Below are 21,005 nucleotides of genomic sequence, written 5' to 3'. Positions count from 1 at the left end.
TTTGTTGTTACCTTGTCTCCATCATTCTAGTTGTTCTCAGCTGTCAAGGAAATGTGTTCAGCCTGTTTGACACCAGTGTACCCAATGGAAAAAATAGTGGCCAATAAACTTATCCTGCACAACAAGTGTTTTTGCTGTAAACACTGTCAGAAGAAGCTCAGGTGAGATATTTGACAAATTCACTACGTTTGCATTTCACTTGTACGCTAAAGTCATCATTTTTTGAATTACAGCATTCACAACTATTCCTCTCTTTATGGCGACTTCTACTGCATGTCTCACTACCTACAGCTTTTTAAAAGAAAGAGAAATGATGAGGGATTCGGGGGCACGCCGAATAAAGACCACCGGATTCAAAAAGATAAAGGAACAGATGAAGTTGATACCACAACTGTGCCAAAAACGACAAAAAGCAACTCAAACTCTTCCAATATCTCCAGAGACTCATCTGCTGAAGTAGCTACCACAAAGTCACGCGAGACTGAGCTGAGAAATGTCAGTCAGGGCAAACTGAAAGTGAACTGGCCACCACAGAAGAAACAGCCCCGTCACGATCTCGATGCGCCGAGTTTCAAACTAAAAGATAAGCTCGTGATGTCCACGCAGGCCAAGATGTCAGAAATCAAGGGAAAAGCTCCCAAAACAGATCAAACCTCAGAAGAGGCCATCTTAGAGGAACCAAAATTCAGGAGTGGTGCCACAAAAACAAAATATTTTCAAGATTCTCCAGCAGAACTTCAAAGGCCTTTTCATTTGCCACAAAAAGATGCAAAGAAGAAGCAGACAGCAGCTGTTGCCGTCGACAAAATAAACGTGAATAAAGGAACAAACAAACTGGATACGACATCCAATAAAACAGGAAAATCTGTACGCTTTGCACCAAATGTTGACTTTTCTGACTATGATCAGACCTGTCAACTGGCCACGGGTGGCGATGCAAAAGACCATGATGTCATTGGGCTCCATGTTAAAACATGCAACAATGCAAATGATACTTTGGATGATTCAGAGCAGTCGAGGAAGCTCAGAGAAATACAACAGGAAGAAAAGCCTACCACTATAGATGCTGATGGGAAAAGTCCAGCGTTGCTACAAAATGAGGACAAAAAAGATGAACGGAGGCATCTTGATGACTCAGGCCATGATGGGTCGTCATCTGATAAAATGGACATAGAGTTGGAAAAAGCAAATCCTCTTACGAAATCGGAACGACCTGAAACGCTCTCCCAAAGCAATAGCCGGAAGGACGACAAGACAGAATTAACAAAAGAACACAATACCAATCAGCAGGTTCTGGCAAAAACAAATTCTCCAATGAGTTATGAAAAACAGCCTGACAGGTCAAAGGTCAGATTAGGGTCTTGGTACAAAGGAAGAAGCCCATTATCTAAGCTCTTTGCTGCAAGTGGCACTGAAAAACCCAGCAAGACTGAAGCCAAAACTGCCGTTGGACTCCCGGGAAGCGTCTTTCAGTCGTCCTCGGACAAGAACAAAGACGCCACAAAATTGGCAGCGTGTGACAATGAACCCAAAATGGACACCGATGAGAAGAATCGAGATGAGGCCGATACCGTCCGAGTGGAGCCTGAGGAAGACGCTGAAAACAGACGACTTGCCCCGGACTTCAACATGCTCGATAGCAGCAAAGTGGAGACCGTTAACACAGAGCTCGAGATCCCAACTAGTGAAACAAGTGTCGGCCTAACGGACCTGGTCCAAACAGAGACGCGAGATACAAATCCAGCTGATGACACGAGCAATGAGGCCCCACTTCAACCTGAGATCGATGGGTGCAAGGAGATTCCTTCCATTGCCACGTGTGGCCCTCAGGAGTCAACTCATGAGCTGATGGTTGACCAGAGCGGAATTCTTTCTGTCGGTTCTGAGCCAGTGTTTACTGAGTGCAATCAAGATGTAGATGAGCTTGATAATGCAACAAAAGCAAAAGATAGGAACATTGACCAGAACACATTTTTGGATGTCCATCGAGAAGCTTCGCAAGCTTCACCTGATCCTCCTGACCACTTGATTTCCCAGGAGAGTTTGGGGAACAACCCTGTTGATGCGCTGTTTTCAGTCACTAACGATGCATCCTCCCAGGGGTTGAGCCTGCTTGACGCTCAACCAGAACCGAGCCAAACTGAAAAGCTTGGCTTGGAAGAGCTAGCCACTCCCCCTGATGCTGACAGTCAACCACTATCAACATTGACACCAAACAACACGGAAGAGTCCATTTTGGACATATTCAGCTCAAATAGCGTTTTGTTTGCCCAGCAACCAGTTGCCACCCCTGATGACATCTTTGCAGAGGGGGAAAGGACATCAGAGGTTCTCAATGAGCTGCTCACACCCTCTGTTGCGCCACCACCTCAAGGGGATCTTTTCTTTCTTGACATGTTTGCATCAGAGATGCTGCCAAGGTCTCAAGAGTCAAGTGATGTAACTTCACCTTTGGGCGGTGTCATGGAAAAGAAGAACCCCGAGCAAAGTGTAGCGAATGCTATGACACACAGTAACTGGCTGGATGATTTGTTAGGATAAGAGCGGGGGAGCAAACATGATGACACTTGTGCGGAGGGATTTTTAAGGGTTTAGCAAGGAGAGAGAAAGAAAAAAAACATTTTGATATTTTGATAATCTGTGATTACATTTTGAAACAGAAACTGCACTTTTGAATGAAATCATTTCCATTTTGTTAATATAGAGGGTTTTATTTTAAGAACATGATTTTACTGTTTGGGGTAATAATTGCAAGCAACGAAGTCAAATTGTTTTTGGTTATGTGAGAATTATTTGTTTGGAATGAGTTCTATGTATGAGTCATATTTGTAATGATATAGATGCTATATGAATAAGCATCACACATTTCAATGAATCTGCATGACCCTTGGGAAGGGGCTATGTTAATGAAAGCACCAAAATGGAAATCAACAATAAACTAGTTGTAGTCATAAAACAATTCAAATTAAAACTTGAGCATGAATACGTTTTAATCAAACATGGTTTAAAGATAATAAAAATAATAACTGCACTTTGATTTTTGTTCACAAGACTTTTCATTTCTGGCTGAACAAATACATTTCACACTTTAAAATCCTTCACTAAAATGAGCATAACAATCACAGTCACAATGAAATATTTGGACTCTGTCACCTACATGGTTTGAAGCTAGCTAGGATTGTCTGTTATCACAAGTTAATGTCAAACAATAACTTGAGGGAAGTAAAACATTAAGTTCCAGTAAAGCCAATGATGCCAAATAAGGACTAACAATTCAATATATCTCACAGTCTACTTGATTCAATGTGGATACTATTTGAGTTACTCTCTTTCTTTGTTGCTTTCTTGTTCCTGCAAGAAAATAGCAATAAACCAACATTAATAGTTGTTATTGTTATGGACTGCGTGCAAACCCTGTCAAGTATTTGGAGTCCTTCGATGGCTACTGGCGAACATCGACAGCTGAAATTGCTTACCTGTTGCTTTCAGCCTGATCAAATGAATCTGGCAACTCTATCCCTCGTGTCTCAGGAAGCATGAAGCAGAGACCCCCACTGACCAGGAGAAGGCCACTGAAGCTTACAGTGGGTAAGGACCAGTGGTAGATTGCTAACATATTGACCAATGGCGCAATAAGACCACCGGCCCGACTTGAAATGGACCCCAAACCGGATGCTGTTTGTCTGCAGCGAGAAAAGGTCCACATGGAACTCAGTCACAACTGTCCTGGCAAAGGTTTTAGCTGGAGTCGCCAATCAACATTTTCATTTATGTTTCGGTGCGGACAGCGCAACATAACGGATGAGAGAATTGTCAAAAGTGGGATTGTCTTACCGACAAGAAGTTGGGAATAACTCTTGCACGTAAATATTACATATGCTTGCGGCCCAATTGGTTACAAAGCGTCCTGAGGTGGCCAGTATTGTAACAGCAACAGGATTTCCTTCCACACAATAACAAATCAAAATCATACAATTGGTTTCCTCTCAGGAGTAAAATAGTGCTGCCTTACCTCGAATAAACACCAGGATCAATATACACAAGACGCCTCCAACCAGAATTGTGGAAATTAAAGATACTCTTCTTCCGATCGCTTCCAATTGCCAGACGCAAATCAGATGAACCGGTATTTCAGTCAGTCCAAAAATAAGCTGGGTCAAGAATATGTCCAAGCCAAAATTGCCCACATTGAATGAAATGCAGTAGTATGCAACATTCAGTGAGAACCTAGAAAAACACACAAAGAATTAGTTTGCAAAAAAATAACACGAGTTCCTGACATCAATGGAATCATTTAACTTACCATGTAAATAATATCACAAAGAAATATTTACGAAGCACAGGCGACTGGATAAGCATTACCATGTTGCTCTTTTTTTCTGGGTCTTTTACAGCAATCTGTGATTCACACAAACAGCATCATTCACTCATCCTGACATTTCATCATTATAGTACGAGTGCTAATGACAAACTGCAGTAGCGTGGCTTTATCCTCTCTGAATAGAACAGGACTGATTACGCTGCTTTTTTCTTAGCTACCGATTTCAGCATTTAGGGTGACGATTTCATACGTGCGTGTGGTCAAACCGACCGAGTTCAGCTGTTGCCGGACTCCGCAAAAAGACGAGCAATCGGTTTTCGAGTTTTTGTATAACACAACAAAAATGGCAAAGAGGAGTGTTTGCAGCCAAAGCCTTTGTACCTTTTCCAGGAGAGAGTCTGAAAATCTGCGTTTATTGATAGATGCCACCTTTATGAGCAAATCTTTGGCCTCCTCTGTCTTCCCTCTTTCCAACAACCACCTGGCAGACTCTGGAAGGAACCTGATTGATATGAAAGAATAGTGTCTCCATGCAAGTGATCAAAATGGTTGACAAAAGTTTGATGCTCACCATATATAAATAGCAATGACCGCTAATAGAGCTGCAGTGATAAGCTGAGCTACTCGCCAACTTCTGACGACGTAGATCAGACCAGCGAGGATGGCCTGTCCGATTCCACCACATAGCTGAGTTGCACATGTCCCCCATGACCTTTTGGATGTACCAATCCACTCGGTGGCTGTCCAAAAACAAAATGTATTCACAACATGTATTTACCAGACATGGTTATCGGAAGACTTTACCCAATATAATGCCGTTGAGCCGAAATCCTCCATAGCCAAGGCCCATCAAAAACTGGGATAGCAGAAACAGGAGGTAGTTGGGGCACAATGCGCTGGTGACGGTAAAAACCAGGACCACCACCGCTGGAATCTGAGCCGCTCGTTTGCGACCGAACCTGGGGAAGACAAAAGGCGTTCAGAATGGACAATGATGTCATTTGCGGAATCGATTCTTCTGACTTACGATTCGGCAAAAGGTCCGAATAAGAGACAGCCCAGCAAAATTCCAGACATCATCACTGTTTGTGCCACTTGTAGTAAATTAGCCCGGTCACACACAAGATCAAACTACAACAAAAAAAAGTTGAAAAAAAAAAAAGATATATTTGGTGAATGTATTAGATCAACCGTCATCACTTACATCCGTGATTATCGTAGCTTCATACGTGGTGTCCATGTACACCCAACCATTCTGACACACCGTGGTCTTATTGAGTCCGTGCTCCCTGATGGTTCCAATGTCCCAGTCCACCGGCACAAACATGCGGCACCTGCTAAAAGAAGCATTGTGCTCCCGAGGAAGGGTCAAGTTCAGCTGCTCTTCCCACGTCAGGTTAGCGTCTGCCTTGAGGATCCAATCCGTGTTGCAATGTCGCTCCGGGTCGGACTGGATGAAAAATACGCAGGCAAACACAAAACCTAAAATAATATTTGGGAAGCTCAGTGCACAAATGATGAGCTTCTGGAAAGTTCCAAATTCCCCAATGTTCTGCAGGATATCTCCAAAAGTGCTCATGTTCAGGGAATATGTAGTTGAGGAATTGTACTCAAGTCAAGTGCGATCCATATCTCCATGTGAAGCACCCAGTTGAACTGTCTCAATTCCACAAGAGTCACGTTAAAATTTGAGCTGGTGCTGGATTTTTTTTTTTTTACCAGACTCCTCCTTTCAAATGAACCCAGTGTTCTTGAACAAAACACGGATCCGAGTGGTGGCCGGTACTGAGCTATTTATGAAAATATACGATGAGTGCAGAATAAAAAGAGCGTACTATGACACCAGCTTACGTAACAGACAACGCTGTCCATAAATTGGACTGCATGATGACATTGGTGTCAAACTGCATTGTCATTGTTACATAACATTCAAGAGAAAATAGCATTTGGTGTGGAATGTTTGTTTCATATTTTCAATGTCCCTTGTCTTGCTCGTCATGTTTTTGTTTTCGCCTGTTCTCAGTCACTCGCGTGTGTGCGCGTGCGCCGGGTGTACCAATCGTCTCGTCGATGATCTTGTATTTAGTTGCCTGCTTTCTGTCAGTCTTTGTCATTCATTGTTTCTGTTGTTGCTCTTTTTGTCAGTCACGCTCATTGAGCATTTTGAAATTCCAAAGTGTCTTGTTTGCCTTCTGTGTCGTTGCTATGCAGTTTCCGGTCCTTTTGTCCTTTTCTTGTGTTTATTTTGTCATATAGGCCTGATTCCATGATGTATGCAGTTGTAATGCTCCTTCTATGCTTGGTTCTTTGACTATGTCACCTTTATTCTGTCATATAGGTTTGCTTCGACGTAGGTGCGTGTCATCTCGTCATCTAGAAAAAAATCCCTCGCCCAAATGTCATGCGATACTCATATGATCTTACAAAATATTCAGTAAATGTTTAGGTATTTCATCTTACCAATAGACACACTATACTCCTCTTTATTAATAATTTTGATTACATTATTTACATGAGGTGAAAATATATGTCTCTTGGTCAATTTATTTAGTCAGAGTACAGGATTATCCAAATCAAATCATGTAGTCATGTGCTTATTATTTTGTTACCTTATAGACAGAAAAGAAAGCATACATTAAAGTTTGGTAGCTTTTCTCTTTTGTAGAGTCAGACTTAAGTCACTTCCTGTCTTCTTTGTCCATTTTCTGTGAAGACAACATAGAAAGAAATCAAAATAATCATTGGGTTGTTATTGTCAAAAGAAATTAAAACAGTTTTAAAGCCTTACAATTCATTCAAGTTTTTAAATATACTAGTATGGATACTTTTTATTTATTATTCTGTAAATATAACCTAGGTCCCATTTTTCATCTGAAGAAAGACCTCGATAAGAGCATTTGAAGGCCAATGCACGAAATCTAGAATCTCTTTTTTTTCTTTTTGTATTGTGAATTCAAGTAGTGAACACAAACTCATCTCACATCATGTGCAGTATCTGTTTTGTTAGTAGTTTTTACTAACTGCGATTTTACTAATTCAAAACATAACGGAAGAACATTGTTGTTATTGTTCCTTCTACTCGTGAAATCCAAATTGATAAACGAACAGTCATTGTTTTACTCGAGATGAGCTCAGACTGGCACGTTTGTCTACCGACAGTTTAACATGAAAGAAGATCAATGATCGACAGAACATCTCAAATCAGGCAAGACAAGGAAGAGGTGCATTCGCCGGTTTACCTATTGTCCTGGACCTCACTGGTAGACTCAGGCAGTTCTTTTCTTCTGGTTTCAGGAAGAAGGAAAGCTAGCGCTGCACTGGACACTGTGAGGCTGCTGAAAATGATGATTGGAATGGACACGTGGTATACGGCCAACATGTTGAGCAGCGGAGCTAGCAGTCCGGCCACTCTCATGGCGATGGCTCCAATGCCGAAGGCTGTTTGCCTGAGGAGGACAACTGAGCTGTCATTCTATTTTCCAACTTTTAACATTGGAATAGACAATAGAGGCAGTGCACTGAATTGTATTGAAACATTAACACTAGTAAGTGTAAAGTGACATATATACTGTAAAAAGGTGATGAAGAAAATGTGCTTACCTGACTGAAGTGGGAAAGAGCTCTTGGGAGTAGACCATACATACTGATGTAGCCCCATTCAAAAAGAACTTCCCTGTGGTCACAAGAGCCGTAATAACAATGGCTTCGCCTGCAAAGAGAGTTGATGGACATTGAACACTGCTGCGTGTGAAGACAAAAGAAGATTGGTGGGAGGGAATGGCAAATTACCTTGCGAGAAAGCCAGGGTCAATAAGCAAATCAAGCCGCCGGTCAAAAGTGTTAAAATAAACGAGATCTTTCTGCCCAGCAATTCCAAGACCAAAATGCAGAGGAGGTGGACGGGAATTTCCGAAACGCCAAAGATGAACTGAACCAGGAAGATGTCCAAACCAAACTTGCCCACATTGAGGATAAGGCAGAAGTAGCCGAGATTGACTGAAAACCTAAATGGGGGAAATACAATGGACGACTCGCCAAATAGAACATTCCGTTACATTTGATTGGCACTTTGATTGGCTCGCAGTCGGTCAGAAAGTTAAAAAACTCAAACAGCAATTCACTTAACACAAATACAAGGTTATGGCGATTTATAAGAATAGCATACGTTTACAATTTAAAAGATTACAGGAATACTTTGCATTCATGTAAACGCGCAGTTGTGTTGTGTGGGTTGTTGCAAGTTTATAATTTGAATTTATATTGCCTAAATTTAGCAATATATACCTTAGTGGTCCATAGATCATATATGTAGTAGGTTAAATACATATGTAGACAGATGAGGGGGAAAAAAAATAAATAAATTGTGTTTCACCTACCATGCAAAACACACAATGAACAAATATTTGAGTAAAATGGTCGTGGTAAACATGATCTTGATCACTCCAGTTTGTGTTTCATCTTTCTCTTGTCCCTGTAAATGTGTAATGGGGGAAAGAAAGGAAGGAATCATTCAACTTTGGCTTAAATGTCAAACTTTTGCGCTCATGTCTTTTCAATCCAAACTTACCATGCAGTTGAGCATATCCTCAGAGATTTCCTTTTTATTTATCGCTGCAACTTTCCTGACCAACCTCTTTGCTTCCTCCATTCGCCCTCGACTCAGCAGCCATCTGACAGATTCCGGAATCCACCTTTAATCATGTCAAATACTGAAGTAAAATGGCTGCCAAAAGGCTGAATTATACACATTGACGTACCAAACGTAGATGGCAACAAAGCCATAGATGACTGCCAGTCCATAATGTATCATTCTCCATTTGCGAATTTTATAAACCAGTCCGGCCAGGGCGCATTGTCCCAGAGCGGCACACATTTGGCTCAAGCAGGAGGCGTAGGATCTTTTGGTCATCCCTAACCACTCTGTAGCTACAAATACATTTGAACATACTGATTAGAGGGAAGAGAAAAGCATGTTTATTTCAAGGGCACATGATTTGATTGGAAAAAAACAAAAGAATAGCCATACCTAATACGGTCGAGTTAATTCGAAAGCCCGCAAGACCAAATCCAACCAGGAACTGCGCAACAATGTAAACATAGAAATTTGGAGATACAGCAGACACAGTGATGCAGATGAACAGGACCACCGCTGGTAGCTGCGTGGCTTTCAGACGACCAAATCTAAAATTGACAATCAAATCAGCTCTTTAGATCGGTCAATCCAAATTGCAAGTGAGTCCGAGTACTTACGGTTCAAGTATAGGCCCAAAGATAATTGAACCAAAGAGTATACCAGCCATGAAGATTGGCTGCACCACAGAAGCCATGTAGGACCTGTCACACACGAGATCAAACTGTAAGGCAAAAAGTCACACAATTAGCGTGACTCCATAACGTGCGAATGACTTTGTCGTTCGAATCGCTTACGTCCGTGATGATCGTGGCTTCGTACGCGGTGTCCGAGTACACCCAACCATTCTGGCACACCGTGGTCTCATTGAGTCCACGCCGCTTGATGGTTTCGATGTCCCAGTCCACTGGAGCAAACATGCGACACCTGCTAAAAGAAGCATTGTGCTCCCGAGGAACGGTCAAGTTCAGCTGCTCTTCCAAGGTCAGGTTAGCGTCTACCTTGAGAATCCAGTCAGTGTTACAATACCGAACCGGATCTGGCTGGATGAAAAGAAAACTCGAAAAACATATAGGGAGTAAAGAATTTGGGGAGGTTAGTGCTAAAAGAATACTCTTCTGAAAAATTCCAAATTCTCCAATGGTTAGCAGAATCTCTTCAAAGCCCATTTTTTGGGACGCGTGAGACAAAGTGGCTGTGTTAACGTTCAGGCAACTCAATATTTAACACTCAATGAGTAAATGTTTGATGAACACCACTGTACACATTTGTGGCTTCAAATAAGAAAAACACATCAATGCTTGCCTGCGCACCACCTATCTTATAATTGTCATTACACTGCTTTGATGTAACGACAGGGGATCCGCATTTTGGGAGTCCAGGGGAATTAAAAAATGCGGATAAATACAGAAAACGAGCATGCGGTGAGTAAATTGGATAACAGGCTATGGCTTTTGCCGTGAGGCGCGGATAGCGCGCTTCCCAAATTGTGGACCAAATCCAACAGTATAAATGTTAAGCTAAAAAACAACTAAAGTTTGGTTGATTTTGTTATGTTGGGTTGATTCTGCCTGGAGTCACTTTCTGTTTTCATGGTGAGTGTTTTTCTGTGAAGACAAATCGACGAAAAAGCTTTGAAATAACTTTCAAATATTGTGGCCTTTATTTCTGTCATTACATTTAGTACTTCAATTTGACTCACCCGAGATTATAAAACAGCAAATAGCTCAATACCCAATATCTGCGTACATTATTTATTTATATCCGAATCGACAACAGTTTGATTACTCGGCTTACCCGTTGCCCTCGGCATCACTGGTTGAATCGAGCAGTTCTTGACTCTTGGTTTCGGGAAGGAGGAAGGCCACAGCTCCACTAAGCACGATCGGGATGCTAATGATGATGATGGGAATGGACCAGTAGCAAACAGCCAGCATGTTGATTGGCGGAGAAAGGAGCCAAGCTATTCGTGTTCCAATGAATGCCAAGCCAGCAGCTGTTTGCCTGAGTTTGCTGGAAAATATAAAGTACAAATTAGTTTACAGCGGATCCATTTGACACAAAACTTCAAATGGTAGACTTTTATGATTTACAAAAAAAATAAAACAGCTGATTCTTCAGCACTGATAAATGTGAAGGGCGACCAGTTTACACTTCTGAAATAGCAAATTTCTTCAAATTATGTTTAGGATTAATAATATATAATTTTGGGTGGATAAACTGATCCTTTAAGTGATTTCTTAGTAAACAGATGAATAGTATCAGTATACAGCAGCACTTGTATACATTTCTGCCACTGGTTCCATTTTCAAACGAGGCCTAATCATGTGCTGCAGAAAGACTTGATTCGCATGACAGTGCAAATTTAGGAATCATGCCACCAAAACGTGCCCTGCCAGTTTCATGGCTAAACATCCACTATAAATCCTGGAAACATTAACGCATCGCAACTTGATTTATAAAAATAAAAGCAGCTGAGTGGGGCATGTCTTGGATTCACTGTTGTTGCAAGTGTGCGTTTTGGAGGATCAGAGAAAAACCACAGACAAGCAAACAAACGGCTCCTCGGAACTGCTGTTTTGCATCAGTTTGTTGCATAAGCACACACAAATTTGAACAAATTATTCTGCATGAGCAAATATTCATTCATTTGTCACGAGGGTGTGCTGAAGCCTATCCCAGCAGTCTTTGGGTGGTAGGCCTGCTTAACTGTAAATAACTTTTGGAGAAAACTGAAACTTTTTTTAACCCCACTGTAACTTTATTCATCAACCAAAAATCATTCTGCTCGTGGTGACATTTTACATCAATGAATTTGTCTTGAAATAAATGTTCCAGTTCAAATTAGCATTTGACAAAGTATATATATGTGTACAAGTGGACAAGTATATGGCTGGCATTGGGCCAAAATCTTGTACCACAGAAATGGTCACTTTTCAAAAAGGGCAGGTTTGTTCAAACGTTAACTTTCGATCATGAGAACTAGCCATTTTCAACACCCGCACATATGTACTGACCAATAGTATACAATTAAGAAAAAATATTACATTTACCAAATTAAATTGTCCGAATTGTAATGAGGTTTCCGCCTGACACCAGCAAGATTTAAAAAAAATGTTAAATAATACATTAGTTTGCCATCATTTGATTCAAATAATACGAATGATTTAGTTCATGTGATGAGACAATAATAATGCTTTTCCTTTACGGTAAAAAAAAATAAAGATAATTCAGGGCATTTAGATGGTAACACACACACACACACCAGCTCAAACATACACGTACAAATGTATCCTGTCATATGAAAACTTATCAAACTCTAATGGGTTTGCACAAGTTTGTGGAAAAAAAAGACATGTGCATACAAGAACAGCACTATACACATGCTAACATATCAATAAGGTGCCAATTAAACCAATTTGTGCACGATTAGTGACGCAAGTGACAAAGGCAGAAATGCAAACATTTACCTCCTTTTGGCTCAAGATGAGTCATCAGGTTTACTATCTCTTTTCCGGAATCAACATTTACAAGCCATATGATACGGTTTGTCCTTGTTGAAGTGAAATGCATCGACATTGCTACAGATGGGGTGGCTGGCTGGGGAGGTACACAAACGTATGGGACAGTGCTTGGAGTCGCAACATAGTACGTACTTGTAAATCATTCGTTACTGCGGTACCTGAAGAAGCAGCTTCAAGGCAGCCCTTTCCTTTCATGTGGTACGAACAAAGCAGAAAAGCTACACCGGGAGTGACAAGTGGCCGGCCGGCCAGAGACGTTTTGGTTTTGGACAGCAAAGACACGAAAATACGGCCAAACGCACAAAACTTGACAAGCGCCTCTATTTTTCTGGGAAGGGTCACTCCACCCAAAGAGATCATATCATTTTAAATACATTTAATAGCAATTTTGTCATGGAACTGTGCGTTTTACTGAGCTAGCATAGATGTTAGCATGCAAATAAATGGAAAAGTGTGGGGTGGCGCTCTTTGTGGTAAAAGCTTTTGTCCTCAAAAATAAAACACATTTAAGATAGTGTTATAATATATCCTTAAGAGGGATTCAGTCCATGGATTTTGTGTTTACCCCAACAGACTTTCGGTGAGAGCTGGGCTACAACCTGCACTTGCTACCGCAAGTCAAAATTTGAAGCAAATTTAGCAATCTATATAACATTGGTGCATATTTTCCACCTCAAATCGGGGTGAAGTGGCCCTTTCCTCTGGTTCCACATCTAGGAATTTGAAAACCTAGCAGTCTTTGCAAGCCAAACCAGCCTGGACTCGACACTCTTTCAGATTTAACAATTGATCAAAAACTGGTAGACTCAATGAAATGAGAATGCAACATTAACACTTGGAAAAAAGTTGAGGAAAAAGAAAGCAAATGACCCGTGTAGGTGTGTTAGAAATTCACTTTGCTGGGATACTTGTGGAAATCAGTGGATTTGAGGGCCAAGCCTTGCCGCCTGAACTATTGAGGTACAGCAAAACAATTCATTCAGCCAAAGAGAGCAAACAGCATCACATCAAGTGAAAAGAAATATTGCATAGGGTAAGAATATCAGGCGAGTGATATTTCCTTTTTTTGAATATGTGATGAAAACTCCAAAATTGTAGGAAGTGAAATTGTGACGTAGAAAGCTGCTAGCTGAAGGGATGATTTAACTACGTCCATTTGAATGAGTCGTTTGGTGCGGTCGACGCCTGATTATGTCTTTGGTTGTGTTTCAACTAGAAGGGGAGATGTTTTGCCTATCAAAGCAATGTTGACGTCTCTATTGAATCACTCAAGGAAGGAAATCAGCCAATAATCACTATTGATTAAAGAGGACATATATATAGTTACAATTAACTAAGGCTTAATTTCACTGGTCAAATTCAGTGTAGCATAAGGTGACATTTCACTCGTGTGAGTTTTGTGGCACAGTTTATGTCATTGAAAAGAAAAAAAAAAAAAGGTACGTAGATATCAAGAGAAAGGCATCGTTTGCATTAATGACGAGATGGTTTGGGTTGTGCTTATGAATGAAAGGGGGGGGGGGGGGGGCAGGAATAATAATTGATTGCATGTCCTCTCCCACGAATAAGCGCACTGTAAACGTTTCAAGTGTGTTCCTGTGATGCACTGAACCTCCTCGCCATGTGGTCCTCGTGCATCCTGCCGCAGTGTCACACTTTGAGCCAGCTTCACGTCTCGCCGTCCGTCCTCTCTTTGGCAGCAGTGGCGTCTTAGAATTTACTAGCATGCAGCAGTGCATGACCAGTAGTTGCTGTCTTTTGCTGCACGCCTTTTGACTTAGCTAATGCTGAGCTGCGCAAAGCCGATGAGTTTGACGTCATCGGGAATTTCAGACTCCTCCACACCAGACGCCTGGGGAACAAACAGATGAAACTTCAATGGATATGTTGTGCTATCGAACGTCACATGGATAGCTCTCGTATATTGTGCAACTATGGACAGTACACAAATGTAAACAATTGTTGATTGCAATGCAGTGACACATCAATATTGGAATTTACCAGCTTAAAGGTGACATTTTTGTGATTCTGAGGATCATCCACAATCTTTTGCAGATTGGCAGCAACTGCAATGAAGATGAAAAAGGCAATCAGCAGTGATGTTATGATGACAATTGTCTGCGTTTAATTTCTTTAAGACTAGGAGCTACGCGCAAGTGTCAATTTGTTTTAATTGTGTCGTTATTTGGTCTGGTAATAATTACGACTAGTACTTCCAATCAACCTGTGTTCAGCCTCAGATGTAAGTGGTCTAACTGTGCCACCAAAACATGCCTAGCTATTCATCATGGTTTTTCATCATCATCATCATCCACTACAAAGAAATGCGATCGGGGACATTGAGCTGGAATTGCACTGGATGAGTTGGCCATGTCTACTGCAGCTTTAGCAACAAAGACTGGACTACTTAGTTAGTGCTTACCAATGACTAAATCTCTCCCATCAACCAGACCGGCTGAAACCAACTCCTGAGACACTCCATCAGCAGAGTCTGATGACATAAGAGAAGCATTAGCAGATAGCACAAGCAAAATCATTGTTTTTGCACAGGAGGTTAGATGATGATGATGATCATCATACCTCTACCAGACATGAACTCAAATCTGATGTCATTGAGTTCCTTCTTTGGATTCCTCAGCCTCAGGACGAGGCTGATGGGAACGCTGGAATCGGGTACGATGGGATCCTGAAAAAGCACGCAGGCAATGTACGCAAGGGCTGTGTGAATGGAGGCTTTGTAAATCCAGGCCTTCGACCGCTCAAGGCTTATTACCTGAGTGGAGGCTCCATGTGAGGGGCTCACTGTTTGCGCAGGAGTGGAAGCCTGCGGCGGAACGTCTTCGCCACTCTGTCCCACAGGCGTAACATTGGCTTTGACTGTAGGAGTCGGCGGCTTAAGGTGTGAACTGGAGCCCTCTGCTGGCGGGAAAATCTAAGCGGTATGACACACAAGTAAGTTGAAGTGTCTTGCAGGTACATGAGCAGAGAAAAAAGAGGAGGAGGACAAACAAGTGAGATAGACATTCATGCGTTATCAATTACTTCAAGACAGAAAAAAAATCAGCAACAGCTGGTCGGTCATGTCCGCCATAAACACACTCACCTCCATAGTCTGAGAGCCGTCCCTCACTCTGGGCGACTGCAGAATGGACATGACAGATTGTCAAGATTAAAACCATGCAATTCTTTGATACACCCAAATCTTTATACTCATGGATAGAATTGAAAGGATCCCACACTCAAAAACAAGACTTTATGACATCACATCTGAAAAAAGAGAAGAGTATAATCCCACACCAGGACATGAGAAGATAGTGGACCAGTATGTGGTAGGGGGGAACCAGTATAGATTTTGAATATTGTTGTCAATCATTTTAGCACTTGTGTTGAGATGTACGTACTGTTACTAACGCAATATTTATCTTTGGTCTAAACTGTGTTCCAATGTACAAACATCTCTACACTGTACAATGTTATTATGATGAATTCTAACGGATGCTTATCAGCAAGTGTCAAACATCTCACCCGCAGAGCTGCCACCGCAGCTTTGCCTTCCTCGCTCTCCTCGTCCAGTTCGTCGTCACTCCACTCCCAACCGCCGTCCTCGGTCTTGTGAAGACGACCGCTGGATCCCGGAACACGTCTCACCTTTTGAAGTCAAAAAATAAAAAATGGTTAATAATTGTCAATTTGCTGGGAAAACAAGATGTCATTCGTTGAAGAATGACAAACCTTTTTTGAGCGATCATTTATTGATGGACCTTTATGTAGCAGTTTCTCCTGCAGGTAGTCATTATTCTATAAAGTGAGAGGACAAATATTACACATCTATAAAAACACAATCGACTGCATTTCTAACACCAGAGAAGCTTGCCTTAGCTTTGGTGAAGAATTTGTGCTTCAGCAACTCTGCTGCGGTTGGCCTACAACGAACCAAATAGAAATGATTGGGAATAAAAGGAGTGGGCCAATAAAAAGGAAGGGCTATGATGAAGTGCAAATTCATGATCAGACCTTTTTTCTGGGTCCTTCTGTAAACACAAGGTGATCATCTTCCTAAAGGATTTGCCATATTTCTTCACCATCTCCTTGTCTGTGATACCCGTTTCCAGACAGGGTGGGTCATTCTGCAGAGTCAGCATCAGCACCTAGACATACGCAACTATCAGCCACATTGGAAACATCAAACACACAACATAGTTACCTTCATTGGTGGATATTTGTGATAGGGTGCAGCTCCTGTGGCTAACTCAATGGCAGTGATCCCAAAACTCCAGATGTCCGCTTTAAAGTCATAGCCACGGACCTGTACAAACAAGCAGTGAAAGGAATGAACAAGCAGACCCCAAAAGAAGAATGAAAAGGACACCATCCATGAAACAAGGATCCCACCTGCTCCATGACCTCGGGGGCCATCCAGCAAGGTGTTCCTACAAACGTTTTCCGAACCTTGTTCCTCGTCATATCCCCGCCTGCCGCTAGAAAGGCACTCACACCAAAATCTGAGGGCCACAGTATGCAAGATTAAAAAGGATGAGAAGGGGGGGGGGCACATTCAAACTCTGGCCATAAACTATGTGTAATATAAAACCAAGACTTCCTGAAAAAGAGAAATGAGAGAACACCATACCAGCAATTTGAACCGAGCCATCATCCCCAAGAAGAATATTTCCAGCCTTTAGATCACTGCGAGTGAAGTAAAGAGAGATATTAAAAAAAAAATGTATGGGATCAAAACGGAATATTGGCTGTGAAGTTGAAAACATTTCGATCAGATCACAGAAGGCAGAAACAAGCTGTCTCAATTATGCATCTTCATTAGATTAATGATTGATGAACTGAGGTCAAGTTCAATCTGCAGTCAGTCACATATGTAGAAAAGGCTTCACGTTGGGGTGAAATGGAAGGTGATGACACCGGCGAGATCTCTCACCGATGAATTTGTCCATTTTTATGAAGGTATTCCAGCGCCTCCAATACTTCCTTTAAGATAGTGGCGATACAGGCCTCGTCCAACACTCCGGACTTGTGCTCCCCTCGTGAAATGATGTGTTTGATGATGTCCAAGACTGAGCCTGAGGGAGAGGGTACAGAGGGAGGAAAATGGAGGTTGTCGTTGAATATGCCAATGGCGGGCAAAACAAAAAAGGCATTACACTTCACAGGATGACACCCAATTATATTTGCCATTATCGATGACAAATCTGCGGATCTGTTGTACTGTTACATCGCTGATGACTGTATTCAGAGACCAACATGTTTAACCAAAGAGCAAAAAAAAAAAAAAAAAAGGTTGTTAAAGCCGTGAGGATTTGAGTTAAGCTGCAGTTCGTTCCGTACTCACCACCGCTGAGAAGTTTCATGACCAGCCATAGTTCATCCTTCACCACAAAGGAGGTGTAGTAGGACACAATGTTGGGATGGTGGCACTGGCTCATTGCTTGGATTTCCTTCTGCAAAGTTACAAAAAACAAATCATTGTACTTTTACTCAAGTAGTGAATGTGAGTATTTTTCCCATCAAAGGTAAAAGCCATGCAGAAGTGTCAGAGCCCCAAAGCCAATGCATATTGCTGTCTAAAGTAGCAGAGGGGATGCCATGTGAATCGTGTCTAACATTGTGGGATTCAATTCCAATACGATGGGGAAAATGAAGACGAGCTCAGCGGCCACCGCCCAAAACCTGCAGGCAAGCGTACCAAAAAATGTAAAACCAATTAAATCTTTTAAAAAAAGTTGCCACTCAGCGTGGACATTTTCTGTTTGTTGGTTCAAGTTCATTACGAATAGAGAAACATGAGGCACTTGGAAATACAATTCGTATAATCTTTGAATCGGGGTATAAAACATTTAATTTCATACTTATTCATTCTAACATAAAAAGAATGCTGTCAAGGAATTGAAAAAGGAAGTTATAAATCTCCGATGACAGTTGTATAGTTCTTTTGATTAACAATCATTGAGAACATCATCGGTAAAGTTGCCCATCCCTGGAAAAACAACCGAGATTACAGTGCAAATAATTGACACCATCTTAATTTACTCATATCGGCTTGCACTCTGACTCATTCACAATGGAGCAAACCTAATACTAGAACTTCAACTAGTGAAACCACCCAACAGTTGTCATTTGGAGTTGAGTTCAACCAAAGTATGTTTTGGTTTGACTGTATATTTGTGATGCCACCACAGTTAAAAAAAAAAAAAAAGTGTCATGATAATCATGAAACTAAAACAAGAACTTTGCAAAGCATCTGACCGTTCAATCCAAGATGATCAACACAATTAAATATCACAAAATAAATTCAAACAAATTAATGTATACTGTATGAGAACATGGTTGTTCTGGGAAACATTACAAAAGTGTTTAATAATACCCTCTGAGTCTTCCCAGGGCGTTCGGACCCCAACTATTTCACACCACACTACCAGTATAAGCACTGCAGATGTGAAATAACTCACATTTTACAACAATTACTTACCAAGAGTTCATCCATGCTAGTTTGACATTTTTCAAGGTTGATGCGTTTAATGGCCACCTTCTCATTTCTGGGCTTGCAGGTGGCTGCCTGGACCACTGCAGTGGCTCCACTGCCTGAGAAAATCATAAAACGGTTTGAAGCAAATCTTTTCAAGAAAAGAAAAAAAGTGTTATTCAGTCACATCATATACTAATAAAAAGAAGAAAAAGATGCCTTTACAACGATTGTATCAGTGGGTTAAGGTAGACACTGTTGTGAAGCAATTACAGGGCGTTTTTTTGATAGTTTAAATGTACGTGTGGTGTAGTGTCTAGCTGCATTGCATCAACCTTACAGATGTTCCATTCGATTCTATGATGGTCGAGGAATTGTAGTTATCTTTCAGTTTGATGGCACGGCACTTTTAACCGTACAGTTTGGAGGTAAAAGTGTCAGAGCACCACCCACCCACTCCCCTCGTATATGACGGGACCACATACCGACGGCCACGCGAACAAGCCCTTTAACTTCACGTGAAATTCTGGAAGCTGTCCTAAACCGCTTTGTCAAACCGCTGTTGGTCATTTCGCAAGCAGACGTCAACGCTTTTTTAAGATCTTACAATAATGAGACAACGTGTCCGAACTGGCCTTGCGTTGCACGCAACACGACTTGGCTAGTCGCAGTTAGCATGGCTAGGCTAGCAGGCAAACCGTAGCAAGCTAAGCTACTAACCGATCACCTCGTTGAGAACGTAGTCATCCTTGTCGATTGTCCACGATTGTGTGGACTGGTCGTCTGCCATAGTGTCGTTGGTAGGACGTTTAATGAATGCGTCCGGTTTGTTGCAAATACGTTGGCTGAAATGATCGCTTTGAGCCTACTCCATTCGGCACAAACGGTACCGACTGCAGCTCTCCAGCGACAAATGCGGTCGCTGCTGTCAACACAACTTTACGTGCGACTGACGCATCGCATGACGTCAGTCCACCGACGAAGGAACAAAGACGCCGCCATCTTGAATGTACACACGTAGTACACCGGAAGCACGTGACTCAGTGCACGTACTGCGATACGCTACTCAATTTTGTTTATTTCAAATACATGTAAATTTGGGCTGCAATGTTTGTTAATTTCTAACCCGTCTAACCTGAAATAACTTTTGTATGTGACCTTGATAAAAATGAACTATTAACGATGTTTTTATTCTGTTCAAAGGGTCTTTACTGTGGTCGACATAACCCGGCGAAGCCCACACTGCACTTAAATCCAAACCCTTTCACCACTAGAGCGAAGCAGAGAGCTACATAGGCTTATAATTCGTCTATTTATGCATGCAATTACATTTAATCGGTAAATTTGTAAATTATATTTTGTCTAGCAGTGATCCTCATTTATACTGCATACACTTATAAACTTCTTGACTGAAGATGCTGAAAAGTAGTCATTTCCTAAAGGCACATCTTTGGGAATTATATGCTATTAGGTAACATCAAAAACACATTTCCACTATTGCATTAAACGTCATAACATGCAGCAATGTTAGGGTGCATCATGTTTGAGGTATTAGTTCTGTCATCATGCCTGCATGGTTGCAAAGCTGTGCTTATAGGTTAAATGGGTGTTTCAGAAGCCACACATTTCCGAGTAGGTTTCAGCACCCAAACAGCACCCCCGATCAATATCCCTCTTACCCACTGCCCATCACATAATTCACATATGGAATTGAGTTACAAAATGTCCTTTGTTCATTTATTCTTACAATTTACATGATCCTCATATTGAACCAGTGTCTTTATACTTGGAGAAATTCAGGGGCAAATACAGCCAAACTATGGACAATCTCTGGTATGTGCGGAAGCAGCAGGGCTTGTTCCTGCTTGTTGAATACACACTGAGAACAAGGAATGACGAGTTGTTTTCTATTTCCCAATCCTTCATACCGAACCTAATCTTGATCCCCCCCCCCCCCCCCTTTTGCATGACTGTATTTTTCAGTCATTAAAACCTGCCACCAAGTTCGAAGGTCACTGCCTATCCAGTGCCCCTGAACTGTGTCGATGTTGGAAA

At 41.6% G+C, this 21,005-nt stretch overlaps 4 protein-coding genes across 6 annotated transcripts; 1 reads left to right on the top strand and 3 right to left on the bottom strand.

The window, feature by feature from the left end:
- The first annotated feature begins 37 nt into the window (after positions 1-37).
- On the top strand, positions 38-3,024 carry LOC148387873 (uncharacterized). Its single transcript, XM_088395930.1, has 2 exons — positions 38-161; positions 234-3,024. Exons 1-2 carry the CDS (start codon positions 52-54, stop codon positions 2,539-2,541), a joined length of 2,418 nt encoding a protein of 805 aa, XP_088252056.1. The 5' UTR covers positions 38-51; the 3' UTR covers positions 2,542-3,024.
- Positions 2,966-6,531, bottom strand: LOC148387872 (solute carrier family 22 member 13-like). The gene is made up of 10 exons (XM_088395933.1): positions 5,526-6,531; positions 5,349-5,452; positions 5,126-5,280; positions 4,893-5,061; positions 4,703-4,823; positions 4,304-4,398; positions 4,013-4,227; positions 3,835-3,943; positions 3,477-3,683; positions 2,966-3,351 (listed from the first exon to the last, which is right to left on the bottom strand). The coding sequence occupies exons 1-10, from the start codon at positions 5,898-5,900 to the stop codon at positions 3,285-3,287; spliced, it is 1,617 nt and encodes a 538-aa protein (XP_088252059.1). The 5' UTR covers positions 5,901-6,531; the 3' UTR covers positions 2,966-3,284.
- Positions 6,532-6,878: 347 nt separating this feature from the next.
- On the bottom strand, positions 6,879-11,588 carry LOC148387871 (solute carrier family 22 member 13-like). 2 transcript variants are annotated; one of them, XM_088395931.1, is made up of 11 exons: positions 10,749-11,588; positions 9,749-10,558; positions 9,572-9,675; positions 9,348-9,502; positions 9,079-9,268; positions 8,889-9,012; positions 8,698-8,792; positions 8,111-8,325; positions 7,922-8,030; positions 7,561-7,767; positions 6,879-7,026 (listed from the first exon to the last, which is right to left on the bottom strand). In XM_088395931.1, exons 2-11 carry the CDS (start codon positions 10,118-10,120, stop codon positions 6,957-6,959), a joined length of 1,641 nt encoding a protein of 546 aa, XP_088252057.1. In that variant the 5' UTR covers positions 10,121-10,558; positions 10,749-11,588; the 3' UTR covers positions 6,879-6,956. The 2 variants fall into 2 exon arrangements, with proteins under 2 accessions (XP_088252057.1, XP_088252058.1); XM_088395932.1 differs by having other exon boundaries at positions 9,079-9,247; positions 10,749-11,397.
- A 102-nt stretch (positions 11,589-11,690) lies between these two features.
- LOC148387870 (serine/threonine-protein kinase OSR1-like) lies at positions 11,691-19,890 on the bottom strand. Of its 2 annotated transcripts, none has more exons than XM_088395934.1 (17): positions 19,671-19,890; positions 18,957-19,069; positions 17,820-17,928; positions 17,409-17,550; positions 17,106-17,161; positions 16,868-16,977; positions 16,680-16,781; positions 16,490-16,623; positions 16,350-16,398; positions 16,208-16,273; positions 16,001-16,123; positions 15,579-15,614; positions 15,249-15,407; positions 15,056-15,161; positions 14,898-14,966; positions 14,477-14,541; positions 11,691-14,327 (listed from the first exon to the last, which is right to left on the bottom strand). In XM_088395934.1, exons 1-17 carry the CDS (start codon positions 19,738-19,740, stop codon positions 14,253-14,255), a joined length of 1,584 nt encoding a protein of 527 aa, XP_088252060.1. In that variant the 5' UTR covers positions 19,741-19,890; the 3' UTR covers positions 11,691-14,252. The 2 variants fall into 2 exon arrangements, with proteins under 2 accessions (XP_088252060.1, XP_088252061.1); XM_088395935.1 differs by lacking the exon at positions 19,671-19,890 and adding an exon at positions 19,291-19,427.
- Positions 19,891-21,005: the final 1,115 nt, after the last annotated feature.

The sequence above is a fragment of the Syngnathus floridae genome, chromosome 14 (assembly GCF_059516105.1).
Source record: "Syngnathus floridae isolate MCC-2025c chromosome 14, RoL_Sflo_1.0, whole genome shotgun sequence".
Classification (NCBI taxonomy): Eukaryota; Metazoa; Chordata; class Actinopteri; order Syngnathiformes; family Syngnathidae; genus Syngnathus; species Syngnathus floridae.
The sequence above is the reverse complement of the archived record's forward strand: the minus strand, read 5'-3'. Positions and strand labels throughout refer to the sequence as shown.

Coding starts and splice junctions, on each gene's coding strand:
- LOC148387871 (XM_088395931.1), bottom strand. CDS start 10,120: ATGGGCTTTGAAGAGATTCTGCTAACCATTGGAGAATTTGGAATTTTT. Junction 9,503..9,571: donor TTTGGGCCTATACTTGAACC/GTAAGTACTCGG, acceptor TGTCAATTTTAG/ATTTGGTCGTCTGAAAGCCA. Junction 7,768..7,921: donor CTCTTTCCCACTTCAGTCAG/GTAAGCACATTT, acceptor TGTCCTCCTCAG/GCAAACAGCCTTCGGCATTG.
- LOC148387870 (XM_088395934.1), bottom strand. CDS start 19,740: ATGGCAGACGACCAGTCCACACAATCGTGGACAATCGACAAGGATGAC. Junction 15,162..15,248: donor CACATGGAGCCTCCACTCAG/GTAATAAGCCTT, acceptor GTGCTTTTTCAG/GATCCCATCGTACCCGATTC. Junction 14,542..14,897: donor TGGGAGAGATTTAGTCATTG/GTAAGCACTAAC, acceptor TCTTCATTGCAG/TTGCTGCCAATCTGCAAAAG.
- LOC148387872 (XM_088395933.1), bottom strand. CDS start 5,900: ATGAGCACTTTTGGAGATATCCTGCAGAACATTGGGGAATTTGGAACT. Junction 5,281..5,348: donor TTCGGACCTTTTGCCGAATC/GTAAGTCAGAAG, acceptor TGTCTTCCCCAG/GTTCGGTCGCAAACGAGCGG. Junction 4,824..4,892: donor GTCATTGCTATTTATATATG/GTGAGCATCAAA, acceptor CATATCAATCAG/GTTCCTTCCAGAGTCTGCCA.
- LOC148387873 (XM_088395930.1), top strand. CDS start 52: ATGTGTTCAGCCTGTTTGACACCAGTGTACCCAATGGAAAAAATAGTG. Junction 162..233: donor CACTGTCAGAAGAAGCTCAG/GTGAGATATTTG, acceptor TTTGAATTACAG/CATTCACAACTATTCCTCTC.